This window comes from Ranitomeya imitator, chromosome 3 (genome assembly GCF_032444005.1).
Source record: "Ranitomeya imitator isolate aRanImi1 chromosome 3, aRanImi1.pri, whole genome shotgun sequence".
Lineage (NCBI taxonomy): Eukaryota > Metazoa > Chordata > Amphibia > Anura > Dendrobatidae > Ranitomeya > Ranitomeya imitator.
This window is the reverse complement of record NC_091284.1, coordinates 736,213,841-736,229,228: the sequence shown is the minus strand read 5'-3', so window position 1 is coordinate 736,229,228 and position 15,388 is coordinate 736,213,841. Positions and strand designations below refer to the sequence as shown.

General features: G+C 43.1%; 1 protein-coding gene across 1 annotated transcript; it reads right to left on the bottom strand.

Annotated features, from left to right (window-relative positions):
* Positions 1-4,732: 4,732 nt before the first annotated feature.
* COX14 (cytochrome c oxidase assembly factor COX14) lies at positions 4,733-9,601 on the bottom strand. The gene is made up of 2 exons (XM_069758832.1): positions 9,475-9,601; positions 4,733-5,102 (listed from the first exon to the last, which is right to left on the bottom strand). Exon 2 carries the CDS (start codon positions 5,093-5,095, stop codon positions 4,919-4,921), a length of 177 nt encoding a protein of 58 aa, XP_069614933.1. The 5' UTR covers positions 5,096-5,102; positions 9,475-9,601; the 3' UTR covers positions 4,733-4,918.
* Positions 9,602-15,388: the final 5,787 nt, after the last annotated feature.

Below are 15,388 nucleotides of genomic sequence, written 5' to 3'. Positions count from 1 at the left end.
AAATGCAAGCACCGCACCTCAAATCAACTCTAAGCCTTTTATCTGCTTAATTGAGAATGACATAACGAAGGGATTGCCCACACCTGTCCATGAAATAGCCTTGGAGTCAATTGTCCAATTACTTTTGGTCCCTTTAAAAACAGGGTTGCACATGTTAAGGAGCTGAAACTCTTAAACCCTTCATCCAATTTTAATGTGGATACCCTCAAATGAAAGCTGAAAGTCTGACCTTCAACTGCATCTGAATTGTTTTGTTTAAAATTCATTGGGGTAATGTCTATAACCAAAATTAAAGAAAATGTTGTCTCTGTCCACATATATATGGACCTAACTGTATGCACCCCCATCCCATCTTGGTATATATGCTCCCCCCATCTTGGTATATATGCACCCCCATCCCATCCTGGTGTATATATGCTCCCCCCATCCTGGTATATATGCACCCCCATCCCATCCTGGTGTATATATGCTCCCCCCCCCCCCTACTGGTATATATGCACCCCCATCTCATCCTGGTGTATATATGCACCCCCATCCCATCCTGGTGTATATATGCTCCCCCCATCCTGGTGTATATATGCTCCCCCCCATCCTGGTATATATGCTCCCCACATCCTGGTATATATGCTCCCCCATCCTGGTATATATGCTCCCCCATCCCATCCTGGTATATATGCACCCCCCATCCCATCCTGGTATATATACACCCCCATCCCATCCTGGTATATATGCACCCCCATCCCATCCTGGTATATATGCACCCCCATCCCATCCTGGTATATATACACCCCCATCCCATCCTGGTATATATGCACCCCCATCCTGGTATATATGCACCCCCATCCCATCCTGGTATATATGCTCCCCCATCCTGGTATATATGCTCCCCCATCCTGCTGGCACTGCTGTTCAACATATAGAAAAAAAAAATCACGAACCCTGCTACTCACCTTCCTATCTTTCCCCCGCCATGTCGTCTTCTGAAGCTGGCAGGTGACTTTGGCATCCTAGCATTGTGGACACTATGTCCCTGCCATGCACCCAGTTGCGTGTACTGACGTCAGCTGCTGGCCTCTGATTGGCCAGCAGAGTGTATTGTGGCAGACTGACATGGCAAGTGTGCGTCACATCTAGACAGGGGATCCGATTAAAATAATACCTCAGGTGAAGAAATCCATTCTGTAGATTTTCTTTAATAATTGTTTTGTATTATCTTTGCGCATCAGGGCGGGATTGTGGGTCAGGTCTTCAGCTTTCTTTGTGTAAGGCCGGTTTCACACGTCAGTGGCTCCGGTACGTGAGGTGACAGTTTCCTCACGTACCGGAGACACTGACTCACGTAGACACATTAAAATCAATGTGTCTCTGCACATGTCAGCATGTTTTCACGGACCGTGTGTCCGTTTGCAAAACACGGAGACATGTCAGTGTTCGTGGGAGCACACGGATCACACGGACCCATTAAAGTCATTGGGTCCGTGTAAACACGTACCGCACACGGATGCTGTCCGTGTGCATTTTTCCTGTCATAGGGTTAAAATTGTAAAAATTGTTGCAATACATGGACACATGTACAGCACACGGACCCTAAAAACGTACTCACGGACATCACACGGATCCCACACAGATGGCCTACGTGAGTACATGGACACGGATAACTCCGGTACCGGAATTATCTGGACGTGTGAGACTGGCCTAACCTGTATGCCCATATTACAAAAGCATACCCATCAAAATGGTTATCCTTTTAAAAGGAGAACTTGTCAGCAGCATTTTACTAAATACAGTACAGACCGGGCCATATTGGCGCTGTCATACTGATATGGTTAATACCGCAGGTGAAGAAATCCATTTCTTGTTTGACATTTCCTTATATTCTTACCTTCGTACATCAGGGTGGGATTGTGGGTAGGGTCTTCAGATTTGATCTGTCTCCTCCGCTGTGTCTGAGCATTGCTTCATTTAAAATTGTGCGGCTTCAGTGAAATGGCACCGGTTGCACGGAGCAATCTACGCATGCGCACAATTTTATATTAAGCGATAACCAGACACGGCGGAGGAGACAGAACAAATATGAAGACCCTACCCACAATCCCACCCTGATGTACGAAGGTAAGAATATAAGGAAATGTCAAATAAGAAATGGATTTCTTCACCTGCGGTATTAACCAGATCAGTATGACAGCGCCAATATGGCCCGGTCTGTAAGGAAAACCATTTTGATGAATATAGTATTTAAGAAGTGGTGGGAACTCCTTTATTTTGGCACAATATCTCCAGGGGAACAGGTGTGCCTCCTCCCAGTAGTGTGATATAAGCTGCTTCCCGCAGTGACCACATGATGGCGCTGTAAGCACACTGTATATGGGTAATGGACTATAGCGTCACGGCAGCTGCAATCAGAAGTACTCAACCCTTCCCAGAAATGTACACACTGCTGTCTGCAATAAACCGATGAAAACAAGAACAATTTAAATATCTCAGCGTGACCAATGTCACAAGTGATTTCTCCAAATTCACTACAAAATGACACTTTTGAAGACTACAGCAGCCTCGGCATGAATAAACCCCTTAATGGATTCTTCTGTAGAGATGGTACAAATCCTGGCCACTGGACCGAGTCCTGTGAACCATCAGTCATCTATGGCCATCGGACTGGAACCCAGAGAATCGCCTCCTACCTTCCAGCATCTGCAGCGCTTCTTTTTATTATCTGGGCTGGAGCGATGTCACATGTGCGTCACACCGCAACATGATATTGTGCCGGGCTGGCAAATAAAAGTAGAGCCAGGGATGGCGTCATGTCAGAGGCAGTTTCCAGGGCACAGATTAGTGCGCTGACCTGGTCCTGTGAATCCATTTCCAACCTTCTTGAGCCTTTAGGCTATGTGCACACTTTGCAGATTCCACTGCGGATTTTTCCGCAGCGGAATTGCAAAATCCGCAGTGAAAACCCATCGCGGTTTTTACTGCGGATTTATCGCGGTTTTTACTGCGTTTTCTTCTGCGGATTTTCAACTGCAGTTTTCTATTGGAGCAGCTGAAAATCTGCAGAAAAGAAGTGACATGCTGCGGAATGTAATCCGCAGCGTTTCCGCGCGGATTTTTCTGCAGCATGTGCACAGCGTTTTTTGTTTCCCATAGGTTTACATTGAAATGTAAACTCATGGGAAACTGCTGCGGATCCGCAGCGGTCAAATCCGCTGCGGATCCGCAGCAAAATCCGCAAAGTGTGAATATAGCCTTAGTACTTGGTGGAGCGCCTCCGGCTGTTGTGACCTGCTGCGGATGTGTAACCAGCCACCAGCTTCTGGCAGCATTCCCGATGTGGCATTTTGTCTTGAGTTTGGAGAAACCACTTGTTCTGTTTCTCGTATTGAGTTACATTGTGCTTTTCTCATTGGTTTACTGAAACCGGCGGAAAGATTGTAAATTTTGTTAATAAACCCAATTAGCAGTGGGGGTTGAGTAGTTTTGATTGCAGTTGTATACCCCAATGGTTGTGTTTTATTAAAAGGTTTAGCAAGGGATTTGATTTCAGAGCCATTATCCTAATGCAAAACGTGTAAGCGGCCTTCCACCTACCATACGCCATGTGCCGGACAGACCTTTGTGCCTCTCAGGTGCCAGGATCTGATCACAACTGGAATGTGGGCAAATCGAATGTGAGCTAAGCCCACCGGCATCAGGGGCTTATCTTACAGCATTCAGGAATGTTGTAGATAAGCCCCCGATGTATCCTGAAAGATGAGAAAAAGACGTTAGATTATACTCACCCAGGGGCGGTCCCGCTGCGGTCCGGGGTCTCCCATCTTCATAGGATGACGTCCTCTTGTCTTCAAGCTGCGGCTCCGGTGCAGGTGCACTTTGTCTGTCCTGTTGAGGGCAGAGCAAAGTACTGCAGTATGCAGGCGCCGGCCCCTGCGCACTGCAGTACTTTGCTCTGCCCTCGAGGGCAGACAAAGTACACCAGAGAGTGAATGCAAGAAGAGGACGTCATCGTAAGAGGCCCCGGACCGCGACACCCATCGGACCGGACCACAGCGGGACCGCCCCTGGGTGAGTATAATCTAACCTCTTTTTCTCACCTTTCAGGTAACATCGGGGGCTTATCTACAGTATTCCACAATGCTGTAGATAAGCTCCTGATGCTGGTGGGCTTAGCTCACCTTCAATTTTGGGGGTGACAGGTTCCCTTTTAATATGTCCTCTTTGTGAAAATAGTATGGTACTTTATAAACGTCATGTTCTGCCCCTGAAAGATTGTGAACCTTGGGTCCTGCTCCATCACAAGCGCTATGCTAGTATTTCTCTTATTCTGTGCTAAATGGAAGCACCGTGTAGTAGTAAAAAGCTGCAGGTTTCTACAAGATGGCGCACATGGCTTTGTCACAAACATTAGCCCTTGCCTGTACAGGTCTCCTGATCTGCATAAAACACAATTATTTTAAGACAAATTTCTTGGGAAATGTCCCAAGCCTGTGAAGTGCTTCAGTCACCAGACCGCTGCAACCAATCGTCACAGCGCTGCAGCCAAAGACCAACCCCAGCAGTCACGTGTCACTGTAGTGACCGATTCTAGAGACAGGCGAGGATGCCTCACTTTAGCATTTTGGAGACTTTCCTGTGGTCTGATTTTTTTTTTTTCCAATTAACAACCCCATTAATGACAATTATAAGTGTACAATAGTATTGAATCTATGGCAGAAAATTATCACCTCTTCAGCTGAAATGTGAGTCTATATAGAAATTTATTTGTACTGAAAAAAAAAGTATTTTACATAAAAAAAAAAAAAAAGTAAATTACAGCCCGATAATGTAAGACTGTCTCCACTGCACATTGGATTGCTGAGGCTGATGCGGTATTACTTCATGTACGCAGCATCTCCAGTGCTGGACGGAACTGAGCGCAGCTCTTTCAGTCTTTCATAATGGCTTCTGTCTGGTTCTCTGCCGCCAACGCCAGTTGTTCCCTCCGCTTGAAGTACCGATACGCCCGGACACTGCACAGGTAGCCACCATACAGCGTCAGCAGCATCATGGACCCAGAAAACACCTTATAACCAATGTCTGCCAGGCGCCTGGAGGAAGCCATCCTTATCCTGAAAAGAGAGAAAAAGAATAAAATGGGGCCTTCTGCTTGGCTCGGCTGATATAAATATACAATGTGAGACTCACAGCGACTGTCCCGCGATTACAACTACTCCCATACCAGACCCTACGTGTCTCACTGTTGGGGCGATATCAAATCTGGGGTTCCCTATTTTGTTAGTCTTGTATTTAAAGACTGTGTGGCCCCCACTCTATTCCAACAGGTGACATAGGACCCACATTCTTGTGATCAGTCAGACCCCAAGCAATAAGACACTTATCACATAGTTAGGATTATTGGACAACCACTTTAAAGGGGATGTCAAGTGCGGCTCACTTGGACGTCCGGAGGGGAAAAGTCAGAGACTCATTGGTGGACAGTGAGCAAAGAATGGTTTGTTTCTTCATAGCAAACTGCACTCGGGGGAGAAGATTTCCTGTTAGGGGACAACCCCTCAAACTAAATATGTCACAGAGTTACACACTGTCAGAATGTGCTGTATGGAAGAAATTGCTTGTCTTGACGAGAAGCTCCCGATTCATGACGTTTCGTCCATACAAAATTTTCTTCAAAATCATTACCCTCGTAGCATCTGTTCACGCAGCCTCCGTGCACTTAATAGCCCTGTGTCTGTACTGTACACACTGACCGATCGGTTAATGCAGCGTTATGTGCCTACCCTATTCAGTATATTATGGCCGTATTGTACAATATCAGCACATTTTACCATTTACCTGTCGTGTCTCCACTATTTCCTCATAGATTGTACGCTGCGAGAAGGACCCTCACTCCTCTTGGTGTCGGAGTTATGTGTTATTCAGTAATGTCTATCTGTACAAGTCCCCGCTAAAATTGGAAAGTGCTGTGCAATATGTTAACGACAAAATTTGCCTCTTTTTAGAGCCAAAAAACACGAGTTTTCAAAGCTTTGTATTTTACTTTGATTCTCTTGGTTGATTGAGGATCACTTTGAAAGTTCAGCTCTTTGATATGGTCATAAGTGAGCTGAGAGGAGATGAGAAAAAGACAGAAAAGGGGATCAACACCCCTCATAAGTAGGGTTGAGCTAAATTTAAAATATTTGGTTCGATTACGATCAGCGGCGAGTATTGTTTTTCCACTATTCACCGAACATTATTGGAGTAAATGGAAGTAGGAATGACTGAATATGATCAGAACTGATCAAACATAAATTTGGCACCAATAGGGTACAAACATGGCAAATTCAGATTCGGCAACCGATTCGGAACATATTCGCTCAACTCCACTCCTAAGGAGCTCACTGACAAATTCTTAGTTAATCTCATTCTGCAGCCAGCAATCAGCAGGGAAACACAGAGCCTTAAAACAAAATTACAAGGTATTTTTTAGCTCAAAATAAGTGAAAAATAATAATATAATAATGTCCATGTACAATGGTCCCCAGACTCCCCTCATTCTAGAAATCAGGATTGGACTGTTGGATTTTTTTGTTGCTGAAGTGTTTGGCATGAAACTGTAGAGAAAAAAAGGGGGTCAGGAGGAATAGCCCTTGGCTTACAGCCATACATGTTTGGAGTGGCACCGGCTACTAAAATTCCTCCCACAATGTTATTTTATGGCAAATACCGATGCAGTTAGTCACAAAACAAAGCTGGATCAGGAAGTAATAGGAGAAGGCAAAATCGTAAGACCAAACCCTGCTCACTCCAGTGATCATATAACCTACAGTATGACACGTGCGTCTACCATGGTGCACCCTAAGTAGTGCAATACATTACTGCATTGGATGAGCCGATCTCTTCCGACCCCGATGGCACATACCCAATTAGCTGCAGCAATCACCTGACATCATGGAAAAGGAAGCCAAGAAAGCGGTGGCCAGCAGTACAGAGGAGGGGCGGGGGTCACTTAGGGAAGATCTACTATATAATTGTCTAAGGGTCACTTCCGTCTGTCTGTCCTTCTGTCTGTCACGGTTATTCATTCGCTGATTGGTCTCGCCAGCTGCCTGTCATGGCTGCCGCGACCAATCAGCTACGGGCACAGTCCGGAAGAAGATGGCCGCTCCTTACTCCCCGCAGTCAGTGCCTGTCGCCCGCATACTCCCCTCCGGTCACCGCTAACATAGGGTTAATGCCGGTGGTAATGGACCGTGTTATGCCACGGGTAACGCACTCCGTTACCGCCGCTATTAACCCTGTGTGTCCCCAACTTTTAACTATTGACGCTGCCTATGCGGCATCAATAGTAAAAAATGTAATGTTAAAAATAATAATAAAAAAAAAACCTGCTATACTCGCCCTCCGTAGTCGCTCGCGCCGGCCACCATCTTCCGTTGCAGGTTCCGGTGGCAAAGATGGTATGGAGAAGGACCTGCCATGACGTCACGGTCATGTGACCACGACGTCATCACAGGTCCTGCGCTCATACCAACCCTGGGACCAGAAGCTGCCATGGACTGCAAGGTGCCTTCGGAAAGGTGAGTATATGTTTATTTTTTTAACCTGTGACAAACCTGGCTGGGCAATATACTACGTGGGCTGTGCAATATGCCACGTGACTGGGCAATATACTACGTGACTGGGCAATATACCACGTGACTGGGCAATATACTACGTGACTGGGCAATATACCACGTGACTGGGCAATATACCACGTGACTGGGCAATATACCACGTGACTGGGCAATATACCACGTGGCTGGGCAATATACCACGTGGCTGGGCAATATACTACGTGACTGGGCAATATACTACGTGACTGGGCAATATACCACGTGACTGGGCAATATACCACGTGACTGGGCAATATACCACGTGGCTGGGCAATATACCACGTGGCTGTGCAATATACCACGTGACTGGGCAATATACCACGTGACTGGGCAATATACCACGTGACTGGGCAATATACCACGTGGCTGGGCAATATACCACGTGACTGGGCAATATACCACGTGGCTGGGCAATATACCACGTGGCTGGGCAATATACCACGTGACTGGGCAATATACCACGTGACTGGGCAATATACCACGTGACTGGGCAATATACCACGTGACTGGGCAATATACCACGTGACTGGGCAATATACCACGTGGCTGGGCAATATACCACGTGACTGGGCAATATACCACGTGACTGGGCAATATACCACGTGACTGGGCAATATACTACGTGACTGGGCAATATACCACGTGGCTGGGCAATATACCACGTGGCTGTGCAATATACCACGTGACTGGGCAATATACTACGTGACTGGGCAATATACCACGTGACTGGGCAATATACTACGTGACTGGGCAATATACCACGTGACTGGGCAATATACCACGTGACTGGGCAATATACTATGTGACTGGGCAATATACCACGTGGCTGGGCAATATACCACGTGGCTGTGCAATATACCACGTGACTGGGCAATATACCACGTGACTGGGCAATATACCACGTGACTGGGCAATATACCACGTGACTGGGCAATATACCACGTGGCTGGGCAATATACCACGTGGCTGGGCAATATACCACGTGGCTGGGCAATATACCACGTGACTGGGCAATATACTACGTGACTGGGCAATATACTACGTGACTGGGCAATATACCACGTGGCTGTGCAATATACCACGTGACTGGGCAATATACTACGTGACTGGGCAATATACCACGTGACTGGGCAATATACCACGTGACTGGGCAATATACCACGTGGCTGGGCAATATACCACGTGGCTGGGCAATATACCACGTGACTGGGCAATATACCACGTGACTGGGCAATATACTACGTGACTGGGCAATATACCACGTGGCTGGGCAATATACCACGTGGCTGGGCAATATACCACGTGGCTGGGCAATATACCACGTGGCTGGGCAATATACCACGTGGCTGGGCAATATACCACGTGGCTGGGCAATATACCACGTGGCTGGGCAATATACCACGTGGCTGGGCAATATACTACGTGGACATGCATATTCTAGAATACCCGATGCGTTACAATCGGGCCACCATCTATAGTGTCTAATAACAGAGGACACCTCATGTGAAGTTATCAGCTATCCATAGCAGAGGAGCCACCATACTGCCCCCGAGAACAGGGCCCTGCAGAGCCCCAGGAATATGGCGCAGGGTCTGGGAAGTGCACCACTGCCCGCTTCATTCTCTACGGGACTGGCGGAGATAGCAGTAACTTAGACAATATGTGGGGCTCTGCAGGTCAGAGGAGGGCCCCCCAGCGGGTCTGTACATGCGAAGGCCTCTTGTACATGCTGTGCGGGCCCTATGCTCCAGCTATCCGCACAGCCCATCCTGTATTATCACCTCCACCCCCGCGGACAGAGGCGCTGCCCCCTAAAATACCCACATAACACAACGCACGACTTTACCTGTGACTTTCAGCCTCGCTCTGACGTCATTTCCAACAGGAAACACATGATTCCACCGAATAACCATAGAGAGGAGCCCTTCTAGCTGGACTCTCTGGAGACATTATCTATCGTAAAAAAAAAAAAGAGCGGCGCCTGTGAGACCACGTGACTAGAGTTCACCAATCAGCCTGGAGCACTTGCCCTGTGGTGAGCCGGCCCCAGGTGGGCAGTGTAGACGTCTCACTGCGCTTTTCGCACGTTACTTTTCTCCATTGTTGTTGTCAGTTTTCCCTTGTGGCAGTGGGACCTTCCTCTCCATTCCCCTTAGGTGTTTTGAGGGGACGGACTAAACTGCATATTGGGATTATGGGATGATGGGATGATGGGCTGCAATACTAGATTCCAACACTAGATGGCAGCACATTTTACAAATGCAGCCCAGGAAATGACTTCTTGTAATATAGCAAGAAGGGAATTCAATGGAAATACTTAAATGAATCAGAACATCCACAGGGCTGGATTAAAGTTTAATAATAGAACCAGGGAAAAAAGATTGTAACTATATGGGATTATGTGTAGAATATCGGGTTACACACGCCTGGTGATATATCTCATCAACATCTCATAGGAATATGGGTATATCTATTGTTCTGTATGGGGATTATGGGTGAAATATCACAAATACACATGCCCAGGAACATACTTCATCTACTTCTGATAGGAATATGGGTATAACTATTGTTCTGTGTGGGGATTATGGGTGAAATATCACAAATACACATGCCCAGGAACATACTTCATCTACTTCTGATAGGAATATGGGTATAATTATTGTTCTGTATGGGGATTATGGGTGAAATATCACAAATACACATGCCCAGGAACATACTTCATCTACTTCTGATAGGAATATGGGTATATCTATTGTTCTGTATGGGGATTATGGGTGAAATATCACAAATACACATGCCCAGGAACATACTTCATCTACTTCTGATAGGAATATGGGTATATCTATTGTTCTGTATGGGGATTATGGGTGAAATATCACAAATACACATGCCCAGGAACATAATTCATCTACTTCTGATAGGAATATGGGTATATCTATTGTTCTGTATGGGGATTATGGGTGAAATATCACAAATACACATGCCCAGGAACATACTTCATCTACTTCTGATAGGAATATGGGTATGATTATTGTTCTGTATGGGGATTATGGGTGAAATATCACAAATACACATGCCCAGGAACATACTTCATCTACTTCTGATAGGAATATGGGTATATCTATTGTTCTGTATGGGGATTATGGGTGAAATATCACAAATACACATGCCCAGGAGCATACTTCATCTACTTCTGATAGGAATATGGGTATAATTATTGTTCTGTATGGGGATTATGGGTGAAATATCACAAATACACATGCTCAGGAACATACTTCATCTACTTCTGATAGGAATATGGGTATAACTATTGATCTGTATGAGGATTATGGGTGAAATATCACAAATACACATGCTCAGGAACATACTTCATCTACTTCTGATAGGAATATGGGTATAATTATTGTTCTGTATGGGGATTATGGGTGAAATATCACAAATACACATGCTCAGGAACATACTTCATCTACTTCTGATAGGAATATGGGTATATCTATTGATCTGTATGGGGATTATGGGTGAAATATCACAAATACACATGCCCAGGAACATATTTCCTGAAGTAGATGAAGTATGTTCCTGGGCATGTGTATTTGTGATATTTCACCCATAATCTCCATACAGAACAATAGTTATACCCATATTCCTATCAGAAGTAGATGAATTATGTTCCTGGGCATGTGTATTTGTGATATTTCACCCATAATCCCCATACAGATCAATAGTTATACCCATATTCCTATCAGAAGTAGATGGAGTATGTTCCTGGGCATGTGTATTTGTGATATTTCACCCATAATCCCCATACAGAACAATAATTATACCCATATTCCTATCAGAAGTAGATGAAATATGTTCCTGAGCATGTGTATTTGTGATATTTCACACATAATCCCCATACAGAACAATAGATATACCCATATTCCTATCAGAAGTAGATGAAGTATGTTCCTGGGCATGTGTATTTGTGATATTTCACCCATAATTCCCATACAGAACAATAGTTATACCCATATTCCTATCAGAAGTAGATGAAGTATGTTCCTGAGCATGTGTATTTGTGATATTTCACCCATAATCCCCATACAGAACAATAATTATACCCATATTCCTATCAGAAGTAGATGGAGTATGTTCCTGGGCATGTGTATTTGTGATATTTCACCCATAATCCCCATACAGAACAATAATTATACCCATATTCCTATCAGAAGTAGATGAAGTATGTTCCTGGGCATGTGTATTTGTGATATTTCACCCATAATCCCCATACAGAACAATAGATATACCCATATTCCTATCAGAAGTAGATGAAGTATGTTCCTGAGCATGTGTATTTGTGATATTTCACCCATAATCCCCATACAGAACAATAATTATACCCATATTCCTATCAGAAGTAGATGGAGTATGTTCCTGGGCATGTGTATTTGTGATATTTCACCCATAATCCCCGTACAGAACAATAATTATACCCATATTCCTATCAGAAGTAGATGAAGTATGTTCCTGGGCATGTGTATTTGTGATATTTCACCCATAATCCCCATACAGAACAATAATTATACCCATATTCCTATCAGAAGTAGATGGAGTATGTTCCTGGGCATGTGTATTTGTGATATTTCACCCATAATCCCCATACAGAACAATAATTATACCCATATTCCTATCAGAAGTAGATGAAGTATGTTCCTGGGCATGTGTATTTGTGATATTTCACCCATAATCCCCATACAGAACAATAGATATACCCATATTCCTATCAGAAGTAGATGAAGTATGTTCCTGAGCATGTGTATTTGTGATATTTCACCCATAATCCCCATACAGAACAATAATTATACCCATATTCCTATCAGAAGTAGATGGAGTATGTTCCTGGGCATGTGTATTTGTGATATTTCACCCATAATCCCCATACAGAACAATAATTATACCCATATTCCTATCAGAAGTAGATGAAGTATGTTCCTGGGCATGTGTATTTGTGATATTTCACCCATAATCCCCATACAGAACAATAGATATACCCATATTCCTATCAGAAGTAGATGAAGTATGTTCCTGAGCATGTGTATTTGTGATATTTCACCCATAATCCCCATACAGATCAATAGTTATACCCATATTCCTATCAGAAGTAGATGGAGTATGTTCCTGGGCATGTGTATTTGTGATATTTCACCCATAATCCCCGTACAGAACAATAATTATACCCATATTCCTATCAGAAGTAGATGAAGTATGTTCCTGGGCATGTGTATTTGTGATATTTCACCCATAATCCCCATACAGAACAATAGATATACCCATATTCCTATCAGAAGTAGATGGAGTATGTTCCTGGGCATGTGTATTTGTGATATTTCACCCATAATCCCCATACAGAACAATAATTATACCCATATTCCTATCAGAAGTAGATGGAGTATGTTCCTGGGCATGTGTATTTGTGATATTTCACCCATAATCCCCATACAGATCAATAGATATACCCATATTCCTATCAGAAGTAGATGAAATATGTTCCTGGGCATGTGTATTTGTGATATTTCACCCATAATCCCCATACAGAACAATAATTATACCCATATTCCTATCAGAAGTAGATGAAGTATGTTCCTGAGCATGTGTATTTGTGATATTTCACCCATAATCCCCATACAGAACAATAGATATACCCATATTCCTATCAGAAGTAGATGAAGTATGTTCCTGGGCATGTGTATTTGTGATATTTCACCCATAATCCCCATACAGATCAATAGTTATATCCATATTCCTATCAGAAGTAGATGAAGTATGTTCCTGAGCATGTGTATTTGTGATATTTCACCCATAATCCTCATACAGAACAATAGATATACCCATATTCCTATCAGAAGTAGATGAATTATGTTCCTGGGCATGTGTATTTGTGATATTTCACCCATAATCCCCATACAGAACAATAATTATACTCATATTCCTATCAGAAGTAGATGAAGTATGTTCCTGAGCATGTGTATTTGTGATATTTCACCCATAATCCTCATACAGAACAATAGATATACCCATATTCCTATCAGAAGTAGATGAAGTATGTTCCTGGGCATGTGTATTTGTGATATTTCACCCATAATCCCCATACAGAACAATAGATATACCCATATTCCTATCAGAAGTAGATGAAGTATGTTCCTGAGCATGTGTATTTGTGATATTTCACCCATAATCCCCATACAGAACAATAATTATACCCATATTCCTATCAGAAGTAGATGGAGTATGTTCCTGGGCATGTGTATTTGTGATATTTCACCCATAATCCCCATACAGAACAATAGATATACCCATATTCCTATCAGAAGTAGATGAAGTATGTTCCTGAGCATGTGTATTTGTGATATTTCACCCATAATCCCCATACAGAACAATAGATATACCCATATTCCTATCAGAAGTAGATGAATTATGTTCCTGGGCATGTGTATTTGTGATATTTCACCCATAATCCCCATACAGAACAATAGATATACCCATATTCCTATCAGAAGTAGATGAATTATGTTCCTGGGCATGTGTATTTGTGATATTTCACCCATAATCCCCATACAGAACAATAGATATACCCATATTCCTATCAGAAGTAGATGAATTATGTTCCTGGGCATGTGTATTTGTGATATTTCACCCATAATCCCCATACAGAACAATAGATATACCCATATTCCTATCAGAAGTAGATGAATTATGTTCCTGGGCATGTGTATTTGTGATATTTCACCCATAATCCCCATACAGAACAATAGATATACCCATATTCCTATCAGAAGTAGATGAATTATGTTCCTGGGCATGTGTATTTGTGATATTTCACCCATAATCCCCATACAGAACAATAGATATACCCATATTCCTATCAGAAGTAGATGAATTATGTTCCTGGGCATGTGTATTTGTGATATTTCACCCATAATCCCCATACAGAACAATAGATATACCCATATTCCTATCAGAAGTAGATGAATTATGTTCCTGGGCATGTGTATTTGTGATATTTCACCCATAATCCCCATACAGAACAATAGATATACCCATATTCCTATCAGAAGTAGATGAAGTATGTTCCTGAGCATGTGTATTTGTGATATTTCACCCATAATCCTCATACAGAACAATAGTTATACCCATATTCCTATCAGAAGTAGATGAAGTATGTTCCTGGGCATGTGTATTTGTGATATTTCACCCATAATCCCCATACAGAACAATAGTTATACCCATATTCCTATCAGAAGTAGATGAAGTATGTTCCTGGGCATGTGTATTTGTGATATTTCACCCATAATCCCCATACAGAACAATAGATATACCCATATTCCTATCAGAAGTAGATGAAGTATGTTCCTGGGCATGTGTATTTGTGATATTTCACCCATAATCCCCATACAGAACAATAGTTATACCCATATTCCTATCAGAAGTAGATGAAGTATGTTCCTGGGCATGTGTATTTGTGATATTTCACCCATAATCCCCATACAGAACAATAGATATACTCATATTCCTATGAGATGTTGATGAGATATATCACCAGGCGTGTGTAACCCGATATTCTACACATAATCCCATATAGTTACAATCTTTTTTCCCTGGTTCTATTATTAAACTTTAATCCAGCCCTGTGGATGTTCTGATTCATTTAAGTATTTCCATTGAATTCCCTTCTTGCTATATTACAAGAAGTCATTTCCTGGGCTGCATTTGTAAAATGT

Bases quoted from the DNA above. Each gene is read 5' to 3' on its own strand.
- COX14 (XM_069758832.1), bottom strand. From the start codon at position 5,095: ATGGCTTCCTCCAGGCGCCTGGCAGACATTGGTTATAAGGTGTTTTCT.